Source organism: Cygnus olor, chromosome 1 (assembly GCF_009769625.2).
Source record: "Cygnus olor isolate bCygOlo1 chromosome 1, bCygOlo1.pri.v2, whole genome shotgun sequence".
Lineage (NCBI taxonomy): Eukaryota > Metazoa > Chordata > Aves > Anseriformes > Anatidae > Cygnus > Cygnus olor.
In genome coordinates this window covers 46,363,796-46,389,781 of record NC_049169.1, presented here as the reverse complement: position 1 = coordinate 46,389,781, position 25,986 = coordinate 46,363,796, and the positions used below count along the sequence as shown (strand labels likewise).

Genomic DNA, 25,986 nt, shown 5'->3' with positions numbered 1-25,986 from the left:
AAGAGTTAATTTTTTTCTATAGAATTATTGTTAGTTTTTCCCATTATGTCATATTCATTTCTGTGTAAATGTTTGTTCTCTATATTGACAGACTTCAGGAGCCATTTAATGTTAGGCGGGAGTTAGATGGGCACATCTCTGTTTCTAGGATTACCTTGGAGCCTTTAAAAAAATTGCCGTCGCTTTTGCCACTTATTGTTTTATAGGTACTAAGTTAGTATAAGATACAAACCATGGATCAGAAGTAGAAACTACTTTCTGTAATTTCACTTGGATCTCTTTATGCTTTGAATAGCATTTGGTGTTGGTGACTAATTGCTTTGTTTCACGTGCTAAAACTTTTCATCTGAACCTCTTCTGAGATGGTTCATCTGACTTATTATATAGAATATGTTTTGTGTACTTACAGGCGCTTTCAAAATGACTGTGGGCTACAGTTCTTTTCTTTTAAAATCATACTTATCTCATTGATCATCTTCTTACAAATTGAAAGCAAAAAGACAGATAATGTTTTTATAATTAGCCTTTTTATATTTTATAGAACTAGCATCTCACAATTCTTCAGCCTCTCTCATTATGACTGTACACTTCCCAGAGTTTACACTCTTTATTTTACTTATTTCTCATTATTTAGACATGATTTCTGTTTGTTGGAAGGTTAATAAAGATAGGAGGTACTCATTTTCTTTATTTAGTCATGAAAAGTTTTTAATTCAGTACTTAAATCAGTGTTTACTGTTTTTAAACTGGTAATACACTTTAAGTCTGAAGTGTTTTCTCTAAGCAGTTTTTTCTGACCCCAGCAAGTATGTTTCTTTAATACTTCTTGCTTCTGTTTTTCTTGAGGTAGCTCTCTCATTTTTAAATTCAATGCAACTATAGCATCTTTTTTATTTTACTGAAACTTTTCATTTGTGAACAACAACAACAGATCACTATTAGCAGATTGATCTTTGCTAGACTGGACTAGAAGAAGCTTTTTTCAGAGTTGTACCCTAAACCAGGTCTTCTGTACTACAGAAGTCAAGATTTGCTTCATCCTCCCCATTCCTTCTCTGATTAGTTGTACCAAGGTACAATCCTTTGGTTCCCTATAATACCAGGCTTAGTCTTCTATATCCAGAATTTTCATATCCAATTAAGTAAGAGGCAGGAAACAGGAAATCACATAACTTTTTAACCGGAGTCAATTGTACTCCAGTTAATGCTAATTGTATATTCATGGAGTTAATTGTATATTAAATACCTCTTGTGTTTTCCTATGCTTTTCATTTTCCTCTTAGGTAGATGCAGTCTTGGAACTCATGCTGTGAACTTTAATTTGTATTTCTTGCAGGAACTCCGTGAGCTTATGTTTTCTCTAGATTGGATTAAAGCTAAAACAGAATTGGTAGGGCCTGCTCATCTGATTCATGAATATGTGGAATATAGTTCAGTCCTGGATCAAAAGGTATGTAAAAGGTAAATGATCAGTCTGTTCAAAATATGATTTTCTATCTTTAACTGCATGTTATTTATGTATTTATGGGTGTTATGTAGAAAACTTTAAAAAGTGAAACATAAAGGCAGTGTGAAGTTAAACTTACTTGAAAAATAAGGATAATATGCTTTTCTGCATAGGATAATGAAATATTTCAGTCTATCATATGTACTTGCTAATAGAACTAAGAACTAAAAGTTTCTGTAAGAATATAAGCTGTATAGGAAATTAAAAAAAGCAAAGGGCATTTAGAAAATATGTACACTTTCTGTGTTACCAAATATTATCTGTTCTTGCTCTGTACATAGGATAGCATAGTACGTGAGAATTTCCAGGAATTTCTGTCTTTAAATGGGCACCTTCTTGGACGACAGCCATTTCCTGACATTATACAGCTGGGTCTTTGTCAACCAGAGACATCAGAGGTATATCAACAAGCCAAGCTACGTGCTCAGAGTGAAACAGGAGCATTTTATTTGGAATGGATGTAAGTAGCAAGTATCCATCTGCTGATATATTAATCCCTTGGTTCAATAAAATCATGTCATGTACAACTAAATACATTGTATGGCTTTTATAAGGACTTTAAGAAGTACAATATTTTCCATGGGAAAAGAATGTGAAATAATTTTCAGGAGTTTGTGGGGGGAGGGTAACTGGATATGTAAAGCTGCAAATTCGTAATACCTACATAGAAATAAAGGAATATATTTTTTACTCAGTGATTGTTTATTTTGAATATCTATACAAAGGTGAAACTCAGATTCTTTGAAAATTCTCTAAATACATTTTTTAGAAAAGTTAGAAATGTGGGGCAAATATTGGGTGTGTTTGCAGTACGTTGTTAGATTTTCTAGTAAAATATGCACTTTAAAAAAAGAAAGTAGTTATGTTAACTTGTCAAATTTTTTGGAAGTAGTGAGGTGAGAAATACTAAAAGGCTTTGTAATCTCTGCCCAGATTTGATATTTCTGGCATTTAAATAATTTTTTTGCTGCTTTAGTATCTTATTAAGTTGTTTAAGGAAAAAAGTATATGTATATAAATATTTTTCCAGGATAGCAAGTAGCCCAGTAGTCATCTGACCGTGTAACTGTCAATTAGATTCTCCCGTTCAGTGTTTCTGTTCTACAGTCCTTGATGGTTACAAAACAAAATGACTTTTGGGTAATCAGGGTAATAACGAGGCAGATCAAACCAGGCGGACTTGAATTCTATCATCACTTTGAATATTTGGTTATTTCATTTTGCATAGCTAACAGAATTGTAACCAAAACAATGGGAAGATACATGCTTTAGAAGAGTCAATCTCCAGGTAGTTTAGGGATCTTAGTTACTTTGGATATAGGAGACTTAAGCTGAAATCAGCAGAATGAAGATGGATGACTTTGTCTTGAATCCTAGAACAGGGTTTTCAAAATGGTTTGTACAATATGCAGGTGAATAAGTTGTACTCTTGACTAGTAATTTGAGCCTTATTAAAATATGAGGGAAAAATAAATGTTTTGAAGACTCACTGTTTTGCAGTGAAATTTGTTTTCATTCTAAAGCTCAGTAACCATACTCAAGATATTTTACTCATTTTTTTTTTTATCGCTGAGCATGAAGATTGAAGCTGTTGATCATAAAGAACAAAAAAGTACATAGATTTATTGACTCTAGAAAAAAAAATCTTGTAACAATATATTCATCACCAAAAATCATCATATTACAGTGACAGCTTTCTGTATTAACACCTGGCTTAACAGGATGATTACAGTTGCTACTAATCCTAAGGCTTTTTTGAAGCGAGGCAAGAACCATGAAAAATAAGTCATTGCTGTAAAAATGAAGTATTTTTCCTTAGATCTAAACAAATGAGTGAATGATTTTGAGTAAAATTCAAAGAGAACCTGTAGGAGAGCGAGAAGTCTCATAAAGAAGTTTACGTTTGGACATAGCACGTACCCCCTCATTAAGATGTCATGAGGAAGACTGTCTTGCACTGCAACAGCTGTGCACATGAAGTAGCATGTTAGTTTCTCATGCACATAGTATCTTTCATGGTTCCTAAGCTTTAAGTGTTGGAGGAGGGCAAAGAAAATTCTCAGTGAAAGGACTAATTTGTGTTTCCCTTCTTCTGCATGAAGGCTGAGAGGCCAGTTGTTTCTAAAGCTTGCTGCTCAAGATGTCTGAACAAATGTTATCTTTTTAGGGAGGATTTTGAATAATAAATTCTTGGAAATCTAACTCATCTAATATCCACTATCTTATCTTGCAGAAATAAAAAATCTTTGAAAAACCTCTCCCGTCTGGTTGTTCGTCCACATAGAGATGCGGTTTACCATGCCTGCTTTTCTCAGGACAGACAAAGAATAGCATCATGTGGAGCTGATAAAACACTTCAGGTAAAATACCTATGCATGAGTGAAATGTAACACTGTGTACTATTTTCATAACGTTTGTTAAAAGTCTTGTTGCTTTTCTTTTGATACGAAGATCTTACGGATCTAGAACATCCTGGAGACAAGTAATTGAAAGGAATGTATTATTACATAAATATCAAGTTGCATGTTTAGAGTATTATTTTCTAGTTCAAAAACTAAACTTTGATGTCAGGGTTTTTACTCTAACCAGTGTAATACATGAACATGAAATACCGTTTAATGATACAAGAAAGCCAACAGCCAAAGAAATAATCCCAGCATGTTTTCTGTTTGTTTGCAAAAATATTTCCCATCATAGTGGATTTTCTACAGAACTGAAAAGACGTTTTAGTTACAGCTCTGCAATTTCCATGGGATTGTAATGGATGTTATACTACGTTGGTGCTTAGTAAGTAAATTTTCTTATGTGAAAGAAATAAATCTATAAATGGATAAAAATGAGCCCCAGAAGTTGAGGACAGTAGTAGACGGGAAACAGGTACAAAGTGCTTAGGAAGCGGATATGGGGAGACAGAGAGGAAAGTGACTAATCCAAATTTGCCAGCAGTCTGCCTGGAGGGGAGCCAGACAGCTCTTGAGAAAACTAGCAATCAGCCAGCCACTAACCTGGTAAAGTATCCATATTCCAGACAGACAAAGGTAAGGGTAAAGAGCAACTTTTCTGCAAGCCTTTGGTATTGTTTTGGATGCTTGATAAGTTCAGTACTGAAGTAAAAATATTGAGTGGTCCTTAGTTGCTGTTCATTTGCCTATTTAGTGTGTTGTTGGTCGTTTGTTTATTTTATTTGCTGGCTTCTACGTGGCATCCACTTAAGGAGATACTTGGTGTATGTACTAGTTTCATGCTCTGTTGAAGTTACTGTGCCATGCTTCTGTCCTTCATGGCCTCATTACTAAGACTGCAGTTTTCTTGTTTTTCTTGATTTTTCTAGCAAAAAAAGAGTAAAATTTGTGGATTGTGACTGCATTTAACCTAAACTTACATGAAAGAAATAATTGTAAAATTAATAATATTTTTACATTGTTTAACTTTGAACTTATTGTGTTTTTCCTAATAGTGGCATGGAAATAAAACTAATGTTTTTCAAGTTTTAAAACTACTACTACTGTTTCCATGGAATCAAATATAGCATTAGATTAAGAATAGATATTCCACAGAATTTACTGTAAATTTAGATTTCCTTTTACTTTGATATTTATCTTCTTGTTTTAACAAATACCAACTATATTACATTATTATATTCCCGTTTGATGAAAAAAAGTGCGGGAAAAATAGGGACTTTACAATTGTAGCATCCTGAATGCTGCTGTAAAGAAGAGCTTGTGATTTGTTTACATAACTTAGGAGTATGTACCCTTGTAAAGGAAAGGATGACTTGATTTTTTTCACACTTGTAAAGCAAAATCTCACAATTTGGGGAAAAACGATTAATTTGTAGTACTTCTTCCCAACTGCTCTATTCTTCCAGATCAAGACAGATTTGTGTAATTCTGTACAACTTCTTACTATTACTTTTTTTCCTCTTTCTTCCCCAAATCATCAGTTGCTGTTAAAATTCTTTCTTTCATCAGAAGAATATCATGATATATCAACCTGGAATTTGTACTTTTAATAACAGATTAGGTTTTGTTAATAGATGTTGTTTTGTGCAGTTATTCTTAAAATGAGAGAGGGCATGGACTTAGATTTAAAGAGTAGAAAAGGCTTAAATGCTAGAAGACTTAGGTTTAGACTTAGGCTTAAAGGGTTGAAAAAGTCATTAATGAAACATGTAATGCATACAGAAGCTTTTTAAAAATAATTTTTCAGTATTTCTTTCCCTAACAATTTGTATTATCTTTACAAAACTGAAGCTCCAATTAAATGTTTTCATGTTACCTTGAAATTATAAATGCTTTCAAAATGCAACCAATTTAATGAAGAGTGTAGAGATCTGTTTGAAGGAACACAAACTTATACTTGCGTATCACGTTTCAAAATTATATGCCAGTTACAAGATTTCATTCTTTATTGTATTTCTTCAGGTGTTCAAGACAGAAAGTGGAGAGATGCTGCTGGAAATAACTGCTCATGAAGATGAAATACTCTGTTGCGCTTTCTCTGCAGATGATAAGTATGTAGCAACTTGTTCAGCTGATAAAAAAGTGAAGGTAAGGAAATGGAAAACAGTTTTTTTTTTTTTTTCAGTGCGATAGTTCTGATTTCAGTTTTAACCAATTCAAACAGAAGAGAGTCTTAGGACTAATTTTTTTTTAAAAACGGTCTTAAACCCGATGTTGAAAAACAAAACAAAACAAAAAACTCGTCCTTGTTACATTAAGCATACTTCGTTGGTTATAATGAAGTTATGTTAGTTGCAATTCTGTATGTATGATGCTTATTTTCCTTGTATTATCAGGTGATTCATTTTAAGTAGAGCATAATGTATGAGTCCAATCCTGTCCATAACATAATGTGAATGCCCATAAAGCTTTTTTCATATTATTTTTCTGGTATATATGAGTTATTTGTTTATTTTTAATTCTTCAGTATTGCAGCAAAACCTTGATTGATATTCTAGTCTTTCTCAGATTCTAATCTGAACTGTGATTTTTCCCCTTCCCCTTTGATTTCTAAATTGTTCAAACACTTTGCCATGAAAGTTTGTATAATTAATAATAAGCTAAACCTGAATTTTAACAAGACCAGATCAGTTCTGTTTGGTCGTAGACACTTTGTCATTAGAAACTTTTACTGTAGATACTGTGTTCTGATTCTTATCTTGAAAAGTGTATATATCTCTATCTCGGCTACATTAGTGGAAACAATTTAAAATTACAGCTTTTTGTGCCTAAATATAAATATACATGTTTTCTATTTCTCTTCCAAACATTTTTGATGTGTAATTGAGAACATTTTAGGACATTATTTGTATTTCAGCATAGTTTATATATGTATATTTGGAAATCAAGTACACTGAATATATTTTAAAGTGTTTTTTGTCCTTCAATTCTGTCTAGATCTGGAATTCAAGAACAGGCAAGTGTATGCACATATATGAAGAACACACAGAGCAGGTCAATTGCTGCCAGTTCAATAACAGAAGTGGTCAGTATCTTTTAGCCACGTGCTCAAATGATACTTTCATCAAAGTAAGTGGAAAAGGTTATGATTAGCAGCATAAGAATAACCACAACAGACTAATTGTTGTTGTATAAATGTACTTCAAACATTGTAAATTAGTTTTTTTAACTTAAAGAAGAGAGAAGGAAATAGATCAGGAGTACTTACCGCAGCTCTGTCACTGGATTTCAACAAGGCAGAATAGAAGAAATGTTCGTGCTTACTGAAAGAGAATAAACAAATCCTTACTAGTAGGGTACAACGATAGGGACTCTTGGCAAGACTTTTAGAGGGTGGAATGGGAAAGTTTGGGAGTGGAATACCTGCTTAAAAACAAAATAAGAAAAAATGAAGCAGAAATTTAAGATTTTAAACATTTTGAGTGTTTAAAAAAAACATCAGGAAAACAGCAACCAAACAAACAAACATCCACCCTGGGTGCTGAAGGATTAAAAATTTTACCTTATGGAAGTGTAGCAGGTGTAATTTTTTTTCTTTCCTAAATTCATAGGGCATAGTAAAGAAATAAAAGTGGAAGCCAACAAAGTAAGAGTAATCAAAATGAGATTTGTCAGGTTAGCCACCTGACATTGTTCAGACTGAGAGGCGGTATGTGTACAGAGAGAGCAGAAACAAGGTAACTGAAGTCTGTATTTGAGGAAGGGGGAAAAAAGGAGAATGAAGGATGACTTAGGCTGTTGGATAAGGGTGGAATTTCACAGCACAGTTGGGCAAATCAAATAGTTTACTGGTACTGAAGATGATGGACCTACTATGCTTGCAGTCTGTCTTGCATTTGTTGCAATGCATGTACTGATCTTACTCTGCATAGTATGGTTCAAGGAGCCAGTTCTGGTGGGCTTGGTTTTCTCTTTAGTTCCCTGTAGTGGCTCCACTGTCCAGTGTCAGTACAAGAGAAATGCTGGGAATAGACAGTGGGGTGTGGGAGTTTTGGAGGGGGCAGGACCGCCTTTTCCAGTTGTAGCAGGCTGTGAGATGTTTTAATTGCAACGTGAAATTTCATCTGAAGCGTTCTGGCAAGAGCATGCGTTTGTGTAAATTGGAGTTAAAATAGACTTAAGGAGCCAATATCAAGATGAAAAGACGAGGCTTTTGTGCTGACCTGGATGTCCTGAGAGATGTGTTTGTTGCCAGAAACTTACATCTTGGAACAAATCGATTTAGAACAAACCTGTTTAAAATGACCACTCTCATGCTGTAAATGTGGCTGAAGTTTTAGACTGTTCAACAGTTTTCATGTGGAATGAATGACAGAACTGAAGTATGCACAATAATAGAATAGAATAGTAAAATAATAGTTGAAAAGACCTGATTGTTTTCAGAGAACACTGTCCAGATAATTGTTCTTGTTTTGAACTCTCACTTGAGCAGTCAAGTGTATTGCATTTATATAGGAGAAGGGGAAGAAATTTGGAAACAGAAAGAAAGTGTGGGCTGTAGGCTTGGAAAACAGTCTGTGTGTGCACGTGGCCCTAAACACGTGGAATGTTCTTCTGCCTTTATTAATAAGGATGCAGTAATCCAAGAATAACTTGAGAGATTTCATTTTAGTTATTGTATATAAGCTATGTAATTCTGAACTTTGAAATTGAAAGAAAGGCAAGACAAAGTTTATTCTTCAGTCTGAAGAAAATTTCAGTAACTTTGTTCTGTTTAAGGGCCTTGTGCTCACTGTACAAAATGTTCTATATAATACTGATGTGAATAATTTTCATGAAAGCTAGCAGATTGAAATAATTTGTGGGGGAGCCTCAGGCATAGTGTAAAGTCTGTGAGCATGTGGGTAAAACTAAGAAAAAATGTTTGAGGATTTGGTTGCCAGTGCACTTTAAGAATGTGAACTGTGCGAATCATAGAATCATTCAGGTTGGAAAAGACTTCTAAGATCATCTGTTCCAACCTTTAACCTAGTACTGACAAGTCCACCACTAAACCATGCTACTACATGTAGACTACATGTTTCCTGAAGATCTCCAGGATGGTGACTCAACCACTTCCCTGGGCAGCCTATTCCAATGCCGCACAATACTTTCAGTAACGAAATTTCTCTTTGAAGAGAAATTTCTCTTTTCAAATTTATCTTGGAACAGTTCATGAATATAATGATATTTATTTGTTTGTTTCTCATGCAGCTTTGGGATCTGAAGGGAAAGTACTGTAGAAATACAATGTTTGGTCATGTAAATTCTGTCAATCACTGTAGATTTTCGCCAAATGATGAATATGTTGCCAGCTGCTCAACAGATGGAACAGTAAAGGTACACAGCATATTTGTTAAATCAACTGCTTGGTTTGATTTTTTTTCATAAAATGCAAAATATGTATAAGAAAGCTCTGCATTTGCATAATTAGATTTTAATGAATTAAACCCTGAAACAGTTGAGTATTGGTACTATTTTTAATGCAAAACTTTGAACAGGCTTGTCCATTACCAGAAAAAAAGTTGGGTGTCTACTGTTCAAAACAAATTCTACCTAGCTTCATTTTGAATCCTTTTTACTTTTCACCATCTTTTTGAAAAAATGTACGTGGCTAAGAAAGCAAGGGTGGAGGGTGTTTTGAAACTTACTTAAACAAAAAATGTTAATATGTATATATACATATGTATATTTTTTAATTTTAGTTGAAACATCTGTCATCTCTGAAAATGAACCATCAGTAGACATAAGTATTAAAAGTAATTTGTGCGCTGTTTGCCATGTGTGTACCAGAAGAGAATTTGAGAGGGTTTTGTTTTGTTTTTCCTTAGAATGTAAGATTTGTTTTTACTGCCTTTGGCTGCAACAGATCTATGTTATTCCAGAATTGCAGTTCTTAAAACATATTTCTGTAGAGTTGCTGAAAAGAAGTTGGGAAAGAAGGGTTGAAGTAGCTGCTGTCATTCAGAAGGAAAGTTGTGGTGGAGGATACAGAAGTACTCTAATTCATTGGCAGGTGCCTCTGTGAAATTAGGGTACAAAACTGGATGTATACCAGATTTCTCATTGTGAGTGGGCTTTATTAAATAGAGTTGCAGAGCGGATGTTATTTTTGTTTTTATTCTTTTGCAGAGTAGAGGTTGAGATGGCCATCTGGGCATGTGAATATTTAATGCCATTTGTTGATTGGGGTAGTGGGAAAGTAGCAAAGGGTTGTTTTGGTGTTCCTTTCTGTTCTCTTCTTTTTTTGTTGTTGTTGGTGGTTTTTGTGTGTGTGTGTGTGTCTTCCTCGCTTTCCTCCATAGAAATGATTGGGAGATAGCTCTTCCCTGTTGTATTCTTTATCCTCAGCAGTAAACAGAGATTTCATGTATTTTCTATATTTTTTTTCTGAAGCTTTGGGAAGTGCGCTCAGCAAATGAACTGAAAACTATTGAGATAAAAGATTTCTTCCAAAATGCAGATGAGCAAGATGATGTGGAGGTTTTAGTAAAATGTTGCTCTTGGTCCAGAAATAGTGACATGATTTTGGCCGTCGCCAAAAATAAACTTTTGGTAAGTACCTCACGTTAATAATTTACTAGAGGTAGTTAGTATACTACTATCTAGATCAAAATTACAAATAAAGATTATATTATAGGCCACCTAGATGTTTCAGACATAAGTTGCATAGTTTTAAGTGTGTGTTAAGTAAAAATATGTGGGTGACAAGCATTGACTGAGAGAAATACGTTTTAGATTTGAAGTTGTATGCTGCTGAGTAGATAAACTATGTTTGTAGTGAAGTCATTCCAACTGTGCTAAGTATTGCAATTATGTATTCACAGCTTTTTGATGTTAAAACAAGCAATTTGTTAACGCAAGTCATCGTAAGTCATCACAGTACAATCCAATATTGTGACTTCTGCGCTGGTGATGAGTTAGTAGCAGTTGCTTTGTCTCATTGTTCTGTTGAGGTAAGTGATTTTTTTTTTTTTGGTCTAATATAAAATAATACATTTGTCTGTATCTGTATGCATTTTAACTCTGTGTATGCAGAGTTCAAACAAATGTAGCTCTTTTAACAGGCTTTCAATGTCCTTCATTGTTATAATTTTTGTTTGCTTCTAAAATATAAAATGTAAATTGGGAAATAATACTTCAAAGCTATACACTCAGCTTAGTTGTATATAAAACCACCAGGCTACTGTATTTAGTTAAAGTTACTGTTACCACTCTGCAGAGTGTATACCTTCCTGTTACTTAATTCAACACAAGCAAACAAAACACCCTTCTTTCCTCTTATATGCTGTTACAGAATGTGGCAGTTCACTAAAGAGGAATACAACAGCTGAAATAACTTTGACTAGCATGTCTAACTAAGCCTGTAAAGTATCAGGGTTTTCTGGCTCTTTGTTTTGCTTTTGTTTGTTTTTGTTTCATTTTTGCAACCTACTTGGTCAGATCAACATGTGTTTTTATAACAAGTGATATGTGGTGTTCCTTCTATTTCGTTATTTCTTCTCCCACCTCATTTCTCTTAGTAGTCAAAGAGGTTGCTGATTCCATTTCTCTGACCATCAAAATGTGATAAACAGGCACAGTTCTTGTTACTTGTCTGATTTCAGAGTAAGAAGTAAGAAAATACTAGAAGAAATAGTAATTAAGTATACTTCTTCTGTGTTTTGCACTATTTTCCCTGAATATACAATCTAAATCAATTTAAGTTCTTCTTTCATATTTTTGTTGTAGTTATGGAATGTTAAATCCTTATCAAAAGTAGCAGATTGCAGGGGACACATGAGCTGGGTTCACTGTGTGACATTTTCCCCAGATGGATCTCTGTTTCTGACATCCTCTGATGACCAGACAATACGAGTAAGATCGCTTTTTTTTAAATATGATTTTGTGTATGTGTGTATAATATTATTTGTTTAAATTGTTATAAAATCATATATATAATACAAACATGTATTTGGTATTATGTATGGGTACATGTTTATATAATATAAATGTAAATATTATTATAAAGTTATCTATATATACAGTAAAATGAGTTCCCCTTTTTTTGCATATTTAAGTCCAATAGCTGTTCAAGAGTAATTGTAACCTATCTTGTTTTAGGTTTTATCTAAATAAAAAATTGTGAACTACTTTGAGGGTTCTTTTGTAAGCTTACAAGGTTGATGTTCCTTTCATTATTAGATATATTTGTGTGTTAATATTTTAGACAAATTCCTGTATTTGTAATGCCTCATTAAAAATTGTGTAAGTTGAACTGTAGCTTACCAAAGTAACGTTTCCTTCTTTCCAAGTTAACACTTAACATTCTTAACACTTTGAAAGCAATTGAAATATAGAAATCGGTACTTAATGTTTATTGTAATTGAATTTTAACACTCTTTGAAATGGAATATTGTGGACTGTATAGCTATGATACCAAATACCGAGGAGTCTGCTGGTCAGCCTTGGAAAAAAAGTAGTTCTGTTTCATCTATTGGAATCACTGTAGTAATTGCACAACCTCACCTAGTAAATAAATATAGAAGGAGGATAACTTCACTGTTTTACAGTTAATGTTACTTGCAAGTTTATATGACTTAGATTTATAGGTACTCAGCAAGTTTTATATCTTGTTCCTTTAATATAACTAATAAAACTAGTGAAATAAAACTAATGTGTTCTTCAACAGATTTGGGAAACGAACAAGGTGTGCAAGTCTTCTGATGCTGTGCTAAAAAGTGAACTAGACGCTGTATTTCACAATGGTGAAGCGATGATTTTAGCAATTTACAATCAGAAGCATATACAAGTAAGCTGTATTTCTCAATGCATTGGTACATTTGAATGTTATCTGCAAATCTCAGTAGGAGACAGAGGAAGAACTGAAAGAACTGCTTGTTCATTACTTTCAGCAGCTGAATCTGTAGCAGATGACTCTTAATGTATGGTAACATTTTTATTTCTAGGAACTCTGCCTAGTTTAGTAAGCAAAAACTGCAAGATTGAGGGGAAGTTTCCACACTGATGTAGGAACTGAAGCTCGATGTGGAGGAACAAAACTGTTTTTTCTTCAAGACTGGGGAGGTTGTGAGCCCTGGAAGTGTGCTTAGACATGCACAGCAATGTGCACAGTGTACAGTACACATAGACAAGGTGTTACACAACACAGGTACCTAATGCATCAGACCTACTGCTGAAGTAATAATTTCAAACTGGGGAAATGATACATATAAGCCCACGTCAGCCTGTAGCCTTAGGACAGCAAAGAGCCTTTTGTGTTCTAAAAAAAATCACTAATAGTGTATATACTATTTTTACTGTGAGACTTCCTCCCCACCGCCCCGTGTGCCAAGTAATAATACAGCAACTTTCAACGTATTTTTTTGCCATTCTGTGATAGCAAAAGCACAGACATTTTTTTTTGTTGGTTTTGTTTGTTTTTAGCATGATTCTCTCATATATCAAATGATGTCAGTTGATAGGATTTTCTTTGAAGTGAAGGCAAACAGGCTATTCTTTTCTTATTCACTCAGGTTATTCTTTTACTTGATTACAACTGTTCAAAAGCAAAAACATTTTCGTATTTGTTGCAGAGTGCTGCTTATGCAAACTGATTGTGTGTGAAGCCATAAAATGGGCAATGCCGTGCCTTTGGCTATGAGGTAGCTATTCCAGGTATTTAGCCTAAAGCAGCAGCTGTCTAGGGTAGAACCTTTGTTCTGGCCTGTGAAATCAGTGAATTCTTATTGCTGGATATGTAGGTAGGTGAGTGTTGGAATAGATTCTGCTGCCCTGCAGGACATGGTGCAGATAATCTCTTTGTGTAGGGTCGTGTCCTATCTCCTAGTTCGGCCAGACACAAGCATGTAAGCTATGTAATCGTGGCTAATCAGCATGACCATCGTCTTTATTTCTAGTCCTAGAGTTCCTTGGGATTTCCTCTTTTTCTCTTCGTATTTTCTGTCTGTCTTTTGTCTGTCCTGTCAGCAAATTAGCCAGTTCTTACTCTACCTAAAAATCCTGTTTAAAAAAAAAAAAAAAAGGAAACTTTAAGTGGAATATTGATGATATTTGAATAATAGGTAATATGGATATAGAAATAACTAAAGTATCTCCATCAGAGCCTTGGCAATAAAGATATTTTTGACTTAGAGCCAACAGGAAGCGGTAAATGTTGAAATTAAAATTTGTGTGAACATTTCAAATATGTGAGAAAAGAAGCTGTAACAGCCACAGTGAAGAGAAAAAACACAATGAATGGAGTTGAATTACTCCTCGCATGTAAATGGGTGTAGGATAGTCTATTCTTTTAATTTTCCAGAATTATAAAATCTGTAAAACTACTATGTAATGGTGTAATCTGACTGCCATCTAAATTAGTAGACCTGAGGTGTGTGTCTATTAGTAGTACATTTCTATTATAGCTTTCTAGTTGAACCTTTTCCTTGAGGAAGTTGGTACTTAGATTTGCTGCCCTAAATACAGTATTTTGACATCCTGGAGAGGTACAGTCATGAGAGAAGACTTTATTGTAGTAAGAGAATAGATTTTTCACCTTCGTGCAAGAAGAGAAATTGACCGAAAAGACAAATTGCAGTTAAGCATATGTACTGTAATTCCACAGTAAATCTCTACTATCACATCTGTAGTTTTTCTCATAACTGTGATGTTTTACCTTTTGCAATTAGTAAATTAGTAATTTCTCAGAAACGATTTCCTAGTCACCTTTTGATGTACTGTATGGTTGTTTTTAAATACATCATACTGGTAGATTTTTTTTTTAAATCATTGTATTCTAAAGATTTTTTTTTCTTCCCCCTGGAGAATTAATTTGAGGGCAACACTGAGTTGAAATTTGGTGCACTGTATATGCTAGTAAGTTTTAAGTCATGCTTCTGCTCTGTTTGGCATGAATTGGAAAATCTGGCTGGCAAGTAGTTTTGAGCTCAGAGCTGCTTATATGGCTTTTGAAATCTAGGAATAACACGTTAAGTTACTGTTTTCTGTACTCAGACTTTTAAAAGCCTTCTAATACTGAGGTGTTCTTCCTTCTGTAAACTTCTCCCATTCAGAGAGCGTTCTTTGGAGGTGGTTACACTGACCTTTAAAGAAGTTGATTTATGAAAGTAACTGATCCAGATAATTCAAATTTTAGAAACTGACAAACTATTCTCTTACCATTCTTAGCTCTCTCTTGTAATTTATTTTACTTTACATTTTAAAATATTTTATTAACTTAATTAACTTCCTGTCTTGCAGCTCATTAATGGAAATACAGACAACGTTATTATGCAGACAGAACCTCAGGAATCCCTAATTTGCTGCTGTTGCTTAAGTGAAGATCTAAAATTTGCAGCATTTGGACAGGAGAATGGAACAGTAAAGGTATTATATCGTAAACTTTATTTAAAACAATAGGAAAAAATACTTTTATTTAAAAGATTGTCATTTTAATGACTCTACAATCATATTCTTTAGTATAGTACATTAAAGTTTTTACATTTGAGTGCTGCTGAAATGCCAATAATTTAGAGGTAATATTAATAACGTAGCTCTGCATTTCTTTTTACCAAGTACTGAGCTCATGCAATTTTTGCATTGACTGAGAATGATGTATTTAGTCTCTTTATTAATTAAAAAGAATTTAGAAGTTCTTCTCTTCCTTTCTATAAACTATGTAAAGTAAATAGATTTATTGCATTCTTCATTGTAAAGGTATTACAGTTGTTGGATGGGAAAGTTCTGAAATACCGGGAGGCCTACAGGACATCCGTGCAGCATTGTCGATTTACCTCTGATTGTCAGACTCTGATTTCAAGTGCTCATGACGCAGTCATACAGGTTTGGAAGATATATTTTAAAAGATTATATTGTACCCAAAAGGTCATTTAAAACAATCTTTTCTACTATACCTAATGTAAACTTAGTCAATGTCTTCTGTATTCTGCGTGTGGAACCATTTTGGTTCTGTGCATTTTGAATGGAGCATCTTTATGTTGTGTTAGGGTAAGTTGGTACTCTTGGTTCTGTTGTTGCTTTAATTGATGCTTTCCAGCTTTTGCAATTTGCAAGTGATGCTATAGCGAGTAATTTATTTGTTGCCAAGGAATTGAAAATAAAAAGTTACTTTTCTCTGGATGACCAGAAACAGGAAGCAGCAAGTTAGAGCACCAGACAGAGGCAAGGGGCTCTAGAAATTGTACCCTCTATTTATACCCTACAGACTAATGAGTATTACACAGTTCTGTTTTTAATACTGTGGATGATAGAATCAGCTCCTGTAAGTTGGGTGAAAAGAAAGATTAATTTTCGAACAAGATAACAGTTCAGATTACATAAGTGAAGGGTTTGGGATGCAACTCAGAATTGGCTAAGTATCGTAGGTCTGTCAGTGGGCTCTCCTATATTGTGTAAGGGAATAGGATTAAAAGACCCATCTCTGAGTGGGCTGGTGCTGAGTACAGATACTAGCTACACATAGAATGACTGCACTAACGTAGGCTCAAATTAATAAACTAAGCCTAGCTACTAAACTAGTATTAGAGCTCATATCAGGGATGCACTTTTGAAGTGAATCTCCTGGTCCTTTATACTTTGTGCTTTAGTTTGCACTTGCAGCACAGTTGCAGGTATGCAGACAGGATTCCTAAAGTGAACTAAAGTGCGCGTACTCCAGCTACGTATGGACATTCAGTTAATACAACCAAACTTGAGTTTGAAATAAAACCTCCAAAATCCCCATGGATGCTGGTCCTCGAGCACTGTTTTGCTCAGCAATCTATTTCAACTTCTCTTCTACCTACTTGCTAATGTACATATAGACTATGCTATGTCCTACTTCGATTTTTGTTTTGCTCTGACTGCACAGAACTTGAGGATCTGAGGCTAGCTTGACTGCCTTCGCTATGGCACTCACTCACTACTAGTTAAGGTAGTAGTAGTACGGTCAGCTCGCCAGTTTATCACCTTTTCTGATGTGGGTGCTGTCTTGCCTAGGTCCTCAGCTCCCCCTAGTGGACAGTGCTCCAGTTGTCATCTGAACACGTTTGGTTACTGTTCTTTCTTTGATGGAGAAAGCCTATTAATTTGAAAAGCAATTAAATCATCGCTATTTAAATTAAATTGAGGTTGAATAGCTTCTGTAAGATAAAATGACACTTCTTCAATTTTCATTGAATAGTTGAATTAAAAATACGAATGTCATTTTGCTATCAAAACAAACTGAAATGATATTGCATTAAAAGTACACTTTAAAAATACAAAAGAAATTTAAATCAGGTATAGAAAAGTATGAGGTCTTCCAGATAACAGAAATGTATTTATTGCAGTAATCAGAGGTTGAAAGCGGAAAACTTTTGGGGTGCCTAGAAAATGATGGTTTTGCCTTTTTTTTAATTACCACTAAGTTTTTATAGAATCATAAAATCCCAGTATATTCCAAGTTGGAAGGGACCCGCAAGGATCATTGAGGCCAACTCTTGGCTCCGCACAGGACAATACAGAAATCAGACCATTTGTCTGGTGGTCAGGCCTGTCCCAGTGCTTGACCACCCTCTGGGTGCAGAACCTTTCCCTAACCCCCAGCCTGACCCTCCACTGTCCCAGCTTTCTGCCGTTCCCTCGGGTCCTGTCGCTGTCCCCAAAGAGCTGAGCTCAGCGCCTGCCCCTCCACTCCCTTCGTGAGGGAGCTGCAGGCCGCCATGAGGCCTCCCCTCAGCCTGCTCTGCTCTGGGCTGAACAAACCAAGGGACCTCAGCTGCTCCTCATACATCCTGCCCTCTAGACTCTTCACCATCCTTATAGCACTCCTTTGGATGCTCTCTAATACTTTTATGCCCTTATATTGTGGTGCACAAAACTGTACTCAATACTTGAGGTGAGGCCACACCAGCGCAGTAGACAGTCACTTCCCTTGACCAGCTAGCTGTGCTATGCTCGATGTACCCCAGGATACAGTTGACTCTTTTGGCTGGCAAGCAATTAAGCATCACATTCACTTCAAAAAATCAGTTTCTGTGTATACTACAGGGAAACAGTTTTCTTTCATACTTTTCAATGATCAATATATTAAAGCAAATTATCCCATAGGTTGATTATTAAGTATTACAGCATTCCTCTTCAATATCTTACCTTTTAATAAGTTGCCATCTCCATAAAACCTTTTTGTATTTCTTGCGGGTTAAAAATAAATCAGCTATTTCATTCTTCAGTTATGTTTGATATATATATTTTTAAAGTATTCCATCTTCATAATTAGGTATGGAATTGGCAGCTGAACGAATGTGTGTTTCTAAGAGGGCACAAGGAAGCTATCAAGGACTTTAGGCTTCTGGAAAATGCAAAACTTCTTTCTTGGTCATTTGATGGAACAGTTAAGGTAAGTAAAAGATTGTTTATTGATAAATTGTGTAATACATTTTGCTATCTTTTTATTGTATTTTTATTATATTTATTTATACAGTTTATTGATCTTAAAATGGAAGCCTCGGAGACTTAAGACAAAATATGTTTTCTATTTCTAGTAAGATTTATATTGTTACATTTTAGCAAAAGCTGAGCTTTATCTCCTATGCATTGTCCTGTAAGATGAATGCTTTTAATTTTTTTTTTTTAGTGTTATAGTGGAAAAATAAGGTACTTTTGTATTTTGTAGGTTTGGAATATCATCACTGGAAACACAGAAAAAGATTTTGCTTGCCATGGAGGTGCTGTTCTTTCCTGTGCTGTTTCACCTGATGGTAGGAAGTTTTCATCTACTTCTGCTGACAAAACTGCAAAGGTTGGTTGCTTTGTATACAAAAATAAACACAATACCTTGTTTGGCCTGAAATGTCTGCTATACTTTTTATTTTGAGGTAACAGGTGATTATTTGTTATCCTGTTGTATTTCTAGTGTTAAGTTTCCTATATGTGTGAAGATGTTTCTAATGCTGCTACAGGCATTCAGAATTGATCTGGATATAATTTGAGGCTGTCCTGGTGACCTCAATACAAATAAAATACACATTTAATGCAGAAGTCTGTGCAGAACATTTCATTTACTTTTCTCTATTGATTTCTCTATTAATAGCCTAGTGATATAATTTGGAAATATAAATTAAGAAAATTTCTGAAACTTTTAGAGAAAGTGTTGTCCATAGTTGCTGGTATCATTTCTGTTCAGAAGCTAGGCTCAAAAAGTAGTGAAATGTTAAATGTTCTGGGGCTACCCCATTAGCTTTTTAAAGTGTCCCATTAGCTTTTTTAAATATGGTTTTGAATTGACTGATGAATCCTTTTTCTAGGGACAATTCTGTGAACTTCCGTATAAACGAATCAGTTGCATTAAAGAGCATATTCCAACGAAAAATATGTTCACACTTGGTTCTGTAATTTGTAGCAAATGCATTCTTGTGTGATTAATAAAAAGAAACAGACTATGGTATAATCCATACATAAGTAAACACACATATATGCCTATATATGTATAAAGTACTTTGTACATTTGAACACTAAACCTTTTATAGAAAAAGTGGATGAAATCATAATTGTTTGTAAAATTTCTGTTTTTACTCTTCTTTTTAATTTAGATATGGAGCTTTGAAAGCTTATGTGTTCTTCATGAGCTGAAAGGTCATGAAGCCTGTGTGCGGTGCTGTACTTTCTCTCCTAATAACAAATTACTAGCCACTGGGGATGACAAAGGAGATATAAGGGTACTGCTTTTACCTTGTTGTTTATTTTATAATTCAATTGATAGTTCTCATACTAAAGAATTCTAATAGTTTGTGTTCTGCATGTCTAATTAATTAACATTGTAGTGAATATCAGACAGTTGAAAATAACAAAGATACTTTGCATGTTAATACAGGGAGACAGTAGTTTGTAAACATATTAATAGGTTTATGCTCCATGAATGCTGAGGAACTGATTCACATGATTTATGGGCAATTCTACTGTGAATTGCATGTATGATTAAGTTCTGCAAATATGATACAGTGGTAAGATGGGAGCCCATTTTGAGTGGTTAGTCTGTCACTTCAAATAGAATATTTATTTAAAAAAAGGATAATAATAGCACGGGAACACATATTTCAGCTTTCCTTACTGGAGATTTTTTTTTCCTAAGCTCACTTGTATACATAACTTTTTCTCTCTCTTAGATTTGGGACATTTTAACAGGCGGATTACTGCACTTCTGCTCCCCAGTTACTGTAGATGAAGGAGAACCAACACACGGTGGCTGGGTAACTGACCTCTCATTTTCACCTGACAGTGAGATGCTTGTGTCATCTGGAGGCTATCTTAAGGTAAGCCCTGAAATAATAAAATATTCTAACATACCTAATTAAAAGGCAATGCAGTGATAATTCTAAAGGAAAACACAAATCTTACATGCTTAAAACAAACAAGCCTTACATGTTTTACTTAAAACAAGACCACTCCATTTTCGTGATTGTCTGGCACTTTTCACTTTTCTTCTCCAATCTGAAAGCTCCTTGAATATGTCTTAAGAATTCTTCAGACTTCTAGGATGGAGTTGGTTTTTGAACTCCATAAATGCTATTGCTCACAGAGTTCAAGAAACAATTAGGAACTTGAGAATTTTGTTAGCAAAGCCCTTCATTAACATTTTTAATATTAAGGATCTCAGTCATTTCTGTTTGCTTTAATATCCACTCAATTTCAGCAGCAATATGTTCTTTCTAATGAGCAGAAAAATGCTCCTTTTTTTTTTTTTAAGATAACTGAGTTTTAATTTTTTTCATAAATAAAAATTCAGACGGAATTGCAAGTGGGAATATTCTGCCTTGAAAGACATTCTATGGGTAACTATTGGAAAATGGTATGTTGGAACTTAGAAACTAGAGAACTGAGAAACTACTAGACAGGAAAAGCATAGGTCTGTCTTTAAGTCTGTGAATTGGGTTCCTCATAATTTTAAATTTCTCATGAGTTTTATTTTTTCCCCTCATGCAGTAGCTAACACCTTAGTTGAAGTGGTGTGTGTGTGTGTGTGTGTGCATGTGTGTGCACATGTACCAACAGCTAGAGACCAAGGAGGGGTAGGATGGATGGATGGATGGATGGATGACCATTTGTGGAGTTCTCATTTCACAAAGTGCCGAAGGGTAGTTGATTGTTGGTCAGTGGATGACCATTGGTTGTGCTACCAGACTAATTCTTTCAAGTCAGTTAGTAACCACTAAACAAAGACCATTGAATTGTCTAATTTTGCATTGAAAACATTTTCTGACATTCATTTCTTATTAAAGAATAAGGCATGCATCCTGTTTGTAGTTTCCTTCCTGTTTTGTCTTGTGGTTACAAAGTATGGTGTTGTGACGGTTCTTAGTCATCAAATGGTTTAGGATGTTAGGGACCTCTGGATCTCATCTAATCCAGCCAGTTGTTTAGAGTGTTCGGTAAGATTGCTTAGGGCCTTGCCCTGACAAATTTTGCCCCTCCAACCGAAACAGGGAGCTCTCTGGGCCCTGAGAGAAGAGTCTGGCTCTGTCATCACTAACCATCTTTTTGGTAGTTGAAGATGGCAGTTAGCCTTCTCCAGGCTAAACATATTCAATACTCTATCTCTCTTCTACGACCTGTTCCAGGCATCCAGCCGTCTCAGTGGCCACATACTGAACTTGCTGCAGTCTGTCAGCCTCTTTCCTGTACTGGAGGAGGGAGCTCAACACACAGTGACTAAATTGCTGCTTTTTGAATCTAGCAGTCCACCCAGTTTGTCACCTACAATATATTCCACCCACCCAGTCTTTATCTGTCCAGTTTGACTACAAGATAATATGGGAGACCATAGTGAAGGCCTGACTATAGTTAAGGTAAATCACATCCACTGCTCTTGCCGTGGTGTTTACAGAGCCACCATTAATGTCATAGAAGTCAGCTGGGTGGTTTGGCATGATTTGTTTTGGTAAATCCATGCTGGTTGTTAATGACTGCTGTCTTGTCATTCATGTGCCTTGGAATGGCTTCCTGAAAACTTGTTACATAATATTGCCAGGGACTGCAGTGAAGATTATTGGCCTGTATTTTCCAGGGTTGTCCTTTCCCTTTTTTTGAAAATTGGAATGGCAAATGCCATTTTCTCGTCACTGAGAACAGATTCTGTCACCGTGTCTTCTCAAAGTATTGTATTATTGTTTTTCTTTCAAAATCTACAGGTGGATGAGTATGATGTGCATGCAAACACACCCATACAAACCCCTTTTTAAAGGGAGATCCTAGTCAGTGAAAGTCTGAAACATTTCAGGAGTTTGTACGTCAGAATATCGAGCAGAGTTAGATTATGCTACATGGAACATACCTTTAAACAAATGATTCATTAAATAACAGACACTTTGGGAAAGGTATTTTTAATCAAAACATAGCTGTGTAGTTACAAAACTGAATTATGCACACAACTACTATCGTTACATACTTCATGAAATAAGTTAAAAAGTAGTAACGTCAGCTGCTTTTGTCGAAGGTAATCAAAGTTAAGGGTAATCTGTTTCAGTATTTTTCTACTGCACTCAAATATTGGAACAATAGAGGGTAGACTTCTTATTGGAACAAGTAAAAGGTTTGTGCTGGACTGATTTCGGTTCATTGTGGTCTCCAGTTCTTCTGAGAGCAGTATAAGAAATGTGAAACGATTCTACAGGCATGGAATAAACTGTTGGTAGAAGGTTGTTTTTTGTTACTACTGCTTACTGTACAGCCTAAACAACAACAACAAAAAAGGATGTACAGACTAACTGGAAAAAAGTCTGTCCTGCTGACATAACTGAAAAAGGTTAATCTGTATAAATGATTAATCCTTTTGTGATTCTAGTGAAGTGTGTGGGTTTTTTTGGTTTGCCTTTTTTTTTTTTTTTTTTTCAGTTTAGCTATAGTTTCAGTTATACTGTATGGCAATAAGTTTTGTGTATTCATTTGGTTGTATAAAAATACATAATCTTAAAAAAAAATTAGCTGTGCTACAGTTTACTTCTATTGATTGTATTTTATGAAAGAGGAGTGCCTGAATTTGTTTTATATGTGTTCCTTAAATTGAACAGCTTCAGTCTTTTTGAAGTTTCTTTTCGTCTGAAAGTCTTATATCTCTAGTAATTAGTCTTTTGCTAAACCTCTTCTATTTAAGATTGCTTGTATTTTTCTCTCTTAGTTCTACCTCTGCGAGGAAAGCAGTCAATTGGGCTAGCCATGCTAGGCCTTTTTATATGATTTATTCTAACCGTACTTTAACTAACTGAAAGTGTATTGTTTTATTTTACAGTGGTGGAATGTAACTACTGGAGAATCCTTACAAACGTTCTACACAAATGGAACTAACCTTAAGTCAATACACGTGTCCCCTGATTTCAAAGTGTACGTGACTGTTGATAATCTTGGTATTCTTTATGTATTACAGAAATTGTGATTAATGGGCTGAACATTGCAGAGATTAATTCATTTTTTTTTGAGCTGGAAACAAATTCTGCTAATTTTTTGTCTCATTAAGCTGTGAATTATATTGCAGTGTTGCATTCATGATGTTTTCATGCATATTTATGTACATTTGTGCACGTTTTGGCAAATTAATTTGCATTTAATTTTGTTTTTAATAAGCATTATTATAATATTTAAGTCCTGATTTAAATCTTAAGTATATTGCTTCCAATTTTGTAACAAAATTTTATTAAGATTTATTCAAATTAGGTGAAGTTAATAATAAAAGTCGGTAAAAAATAATAGGAATGTAATAGGTAATGTATTTTGTGCTAAGGCTGATGGCTAAATGCTCTCTAGTCATGGACACAACTGTACGATAAGAAAAAAAGTTTCCTATGATGCAAGGTTTTTCGTTTACAACAGAATGGAAAGAATTGGAGACATCCTTCATTTGAAAAATGAAATATCTTGGTGCTTCAAGTTCGAAACAAATCAAGTAGCTGTTCAGTTTACAGCAGCATTGCTTCCCTCTTTCAGTGAGAACCTTCATGCTTCTAACCTTGTGGAGATAAAAGTGTATTGTAACACGTACGAGCTATTTCTTGTTAAGGGGGACATCTTGAGTTCTGTTTGCTCGAGGCAAAATCTGAAGGGATATTGGAATTCAAGTGGAAGAGATTGTGCCACGTATCCATTCAGAGGATGAACAGAACTAACCAGCTAAACTGAGATTGGAAATTCTTTAAAAGACTTATATTGAAAAATATTAGAAAGTGTGAATTTTGGTTATTTTTCCTTTTGAAATTACCATTCAGTTAATCACTGTACGCAATGGAGACATTTTATTGTTGTCAGCTTTGTTTACATCAGATTCTTTGTACAGGGCTCCCTTTCCTGGTAATATGTGATTTTTTTATTTTTATTTTTTACAGTCTATTTATAGATTCTATATGGGCTAGAATCTTTGACATTTTGTACTTAATAATTGTACTTGACATATCTTTTGTGAATAATTAGTTAACTTTTTTTCTTAGGTGCCAGTAAGCCTTGTTCTAGTAAGTTGCCTCTCAACTACTATGATCAACTGCACAAGCATTAATGTCACGATTTTCATATTTTTGTTGTTGGCTGTAGAACACGTCATTTAAATACTTGATTGCCAAAGGTACATTAGTAAGTGTGTATCAAGTGATACTAAATAGTGAAATTCTCAATTCTAGTAATTTTTGTGCGCATTACAGAAGATTTAATATACATTCTTAATATCTGCCTGTTTTTGACAATCATTTTTTTCCTCTTTTCTAACTTGAAATTCCACTGTTTCTAAGGTGCTATTGAATACGGGTCGGGGTAATTAAAGTACTGCTGGCAGAAATGTAAAGAGAAAAAATTTGATAGAAAAAAATGTAATGTTTTGTATTCTAAGAAAGTACAGCATTCAATAAAGATAATCCAAGTAATATTGGCTGAAATTATGAATTTCAATTCTTGAGTGCGAGTTTGTTGTTGTTGTTGGTTTATTTTCTTTCTTGTGGGGTGGGAGGGAGGGGAAGTGCTGCCTCCTTTATTAAGTTGTATTGTGTCTTTATTGTCAATCTGAATATAATGCTACTTTTCAAACCACATCAAAAATTCTTTGACAGATAAGCAGTAGTATTAAATATGATGATGGAGGAAAAAGTGAACAAAGGGAAACTGAAGCCTTGGAACGTGTCCTTTCATGTTCGGGACATAGTTGCTTCTACTCTGTCTAGTTTATACAGACCTCATCAATATCCTCCCTGATTACCTGAAGGTGCAAGTAGTGGGATGCTCCTCTCAGCCAGTTTCCCTTGATTGCATAGGCAGTGCTGTCCTTACTGCACTGACCATGTTAGTCAACTTAGAGACCCAACTAGGTAAAAAGATACGGGATAAATGTTTCACATGAGAAACCAGGTCAGAAAGCTGTCTTTCATTACAGTGTTAATGAATCTTGAATGATAGGAAAATCTGATCACAGCTTAATGAAGAAAACGTACGATTGGATTTTATAGTGCATTTTGATTTTGAAGCAAGTAGGTGACAAGTAGCACATAAGCTTGGAAATGTGAGGAACATACAGTCATCCTTGAAGAATAATTCAAGAATGCACAGCACCGTAGGATTGTGTTGCTGCCACTGGGGAAGCTGTGCTTCATAGAAGGTGGTGTTAGAGTCTGGACATTGGCATTTATGTACAAATGGATGGAGTTGACTACTAAGACTTCATAGGTGTGGTGAAAGAAGAGAAATAGTGATGAGAAACTCTGAAGAAACAAAGAATAAATATGATTCACAAGAAGAAAATGAAAAACTGTTAAGACGGGGCCAACCAAGACAGCAACATCTTTAAATGTTTAAGAAGTTTAAGGCAGTTCATTCAAACAAAAACAAAGTGCTGCATTGCTGCAAGATTTGGCTGTTTTCTTTGATGCTTAGATGTATTTTAAAAGACACGAAATAAAGTTTGACCACAAGATTTTTTTATTTATTTTTTATTGAACACTAGTGCTTCCATTATGTCTTGTAATGCCAGATCAAGTAGCGTCACCCAAATTTAACTAATGGGCATTGCCAATTTTATGTAGTTCTTTAACTGAAATTATTATGTGCTTTTGT

General features: G+C 34.8%; 1 protein-coding gene across 4 annotated transcripts in view; it reads left to right on the top strand.

Moving 5' to 3' along the window:
• APAF1 (apoptotic peptidase activating factor 1) overlaps positions 1 to 24,808 on the top strand; it is a 37,541-nt gene extending 12,733 nt beyond the window's left edge. The window contains exons 12-28 of one of the 4 annotated variants that reach the window (XM_040556418.1): positions 1,337 to 1,450; positions 1,789 to 1,967; positions 3,741 to 3,867; positions 5,932 to 6,057; positions 6,907 to 7,038; positions 9,163 to 9,288; positions 10,345 to 10,503; positions 10,776 to 10,904; positions 11,680 to 11,805; positions 12,620 to 12,739; positions 15,190 to 15,315; positions 15,646 to 15,771; positions 18,188 to 18,307; positions 18,584 to 18,709; positions 19,500 to 19,625; positions 20,073 to 20,219; positions 23,192 to 24,808. In XM_040556418.1, coding sequence (XP_040412352.1) covers positions 1,337 to 1,450; positions 1,789 to 1,967; positions 3,741 to 3,867; positions 5,932 to 6,057; positions 6,907 to 7,038; positions 9,163 to 9,288; positions 10,345 to 10,503; positions 10,776 to 10,904; positions 11,680 to 11,805; positions 12,620 to 12,739; positions 15,190 to 15,315; positions 15,646 to 15,771; positions 18,188 to 18,307; positions 18,584 to 18,709; positions 19,500 to 19,625; positions 20,073 to 20,219; positions 23,192 to 23,335 — 2,253 coding nt within the window. In that variant the 3' untranslated portion in view covers positions 23,336 to 24,808. Of the gene's footprint in view, positions 1 to 1,336; positions 1,462 to 1,788; positions 1,968 to 3,740; positions 3,868 to 4,453; positions 5,127 to 5,931; positions 6,058 to 6,906; positions 7,039 to 9,162; positions 9,289 to 10,344; positions 10,504 to 10,775; positions 10,905 to 11,679; positions 11,806 to 12,619; positions 12,740 to 15,189; positions 15,316 to 15,645; positions 15,772 to 18,187; positions 18,308 to 18,583; positions 18,710 to 19,499; positions 19,626 to 20,072; positions 20,220 to 23,191 lie in introns of those variants that run through there. The other 3 variants (XR_005819749.1, XM_040556432.1, XM_040556441.1) reach the window with 3 other exon arrangements.
• The last annotated feature ends 1,178 nt before the right edge of the window (positions 24,809 to 25,986 follow it).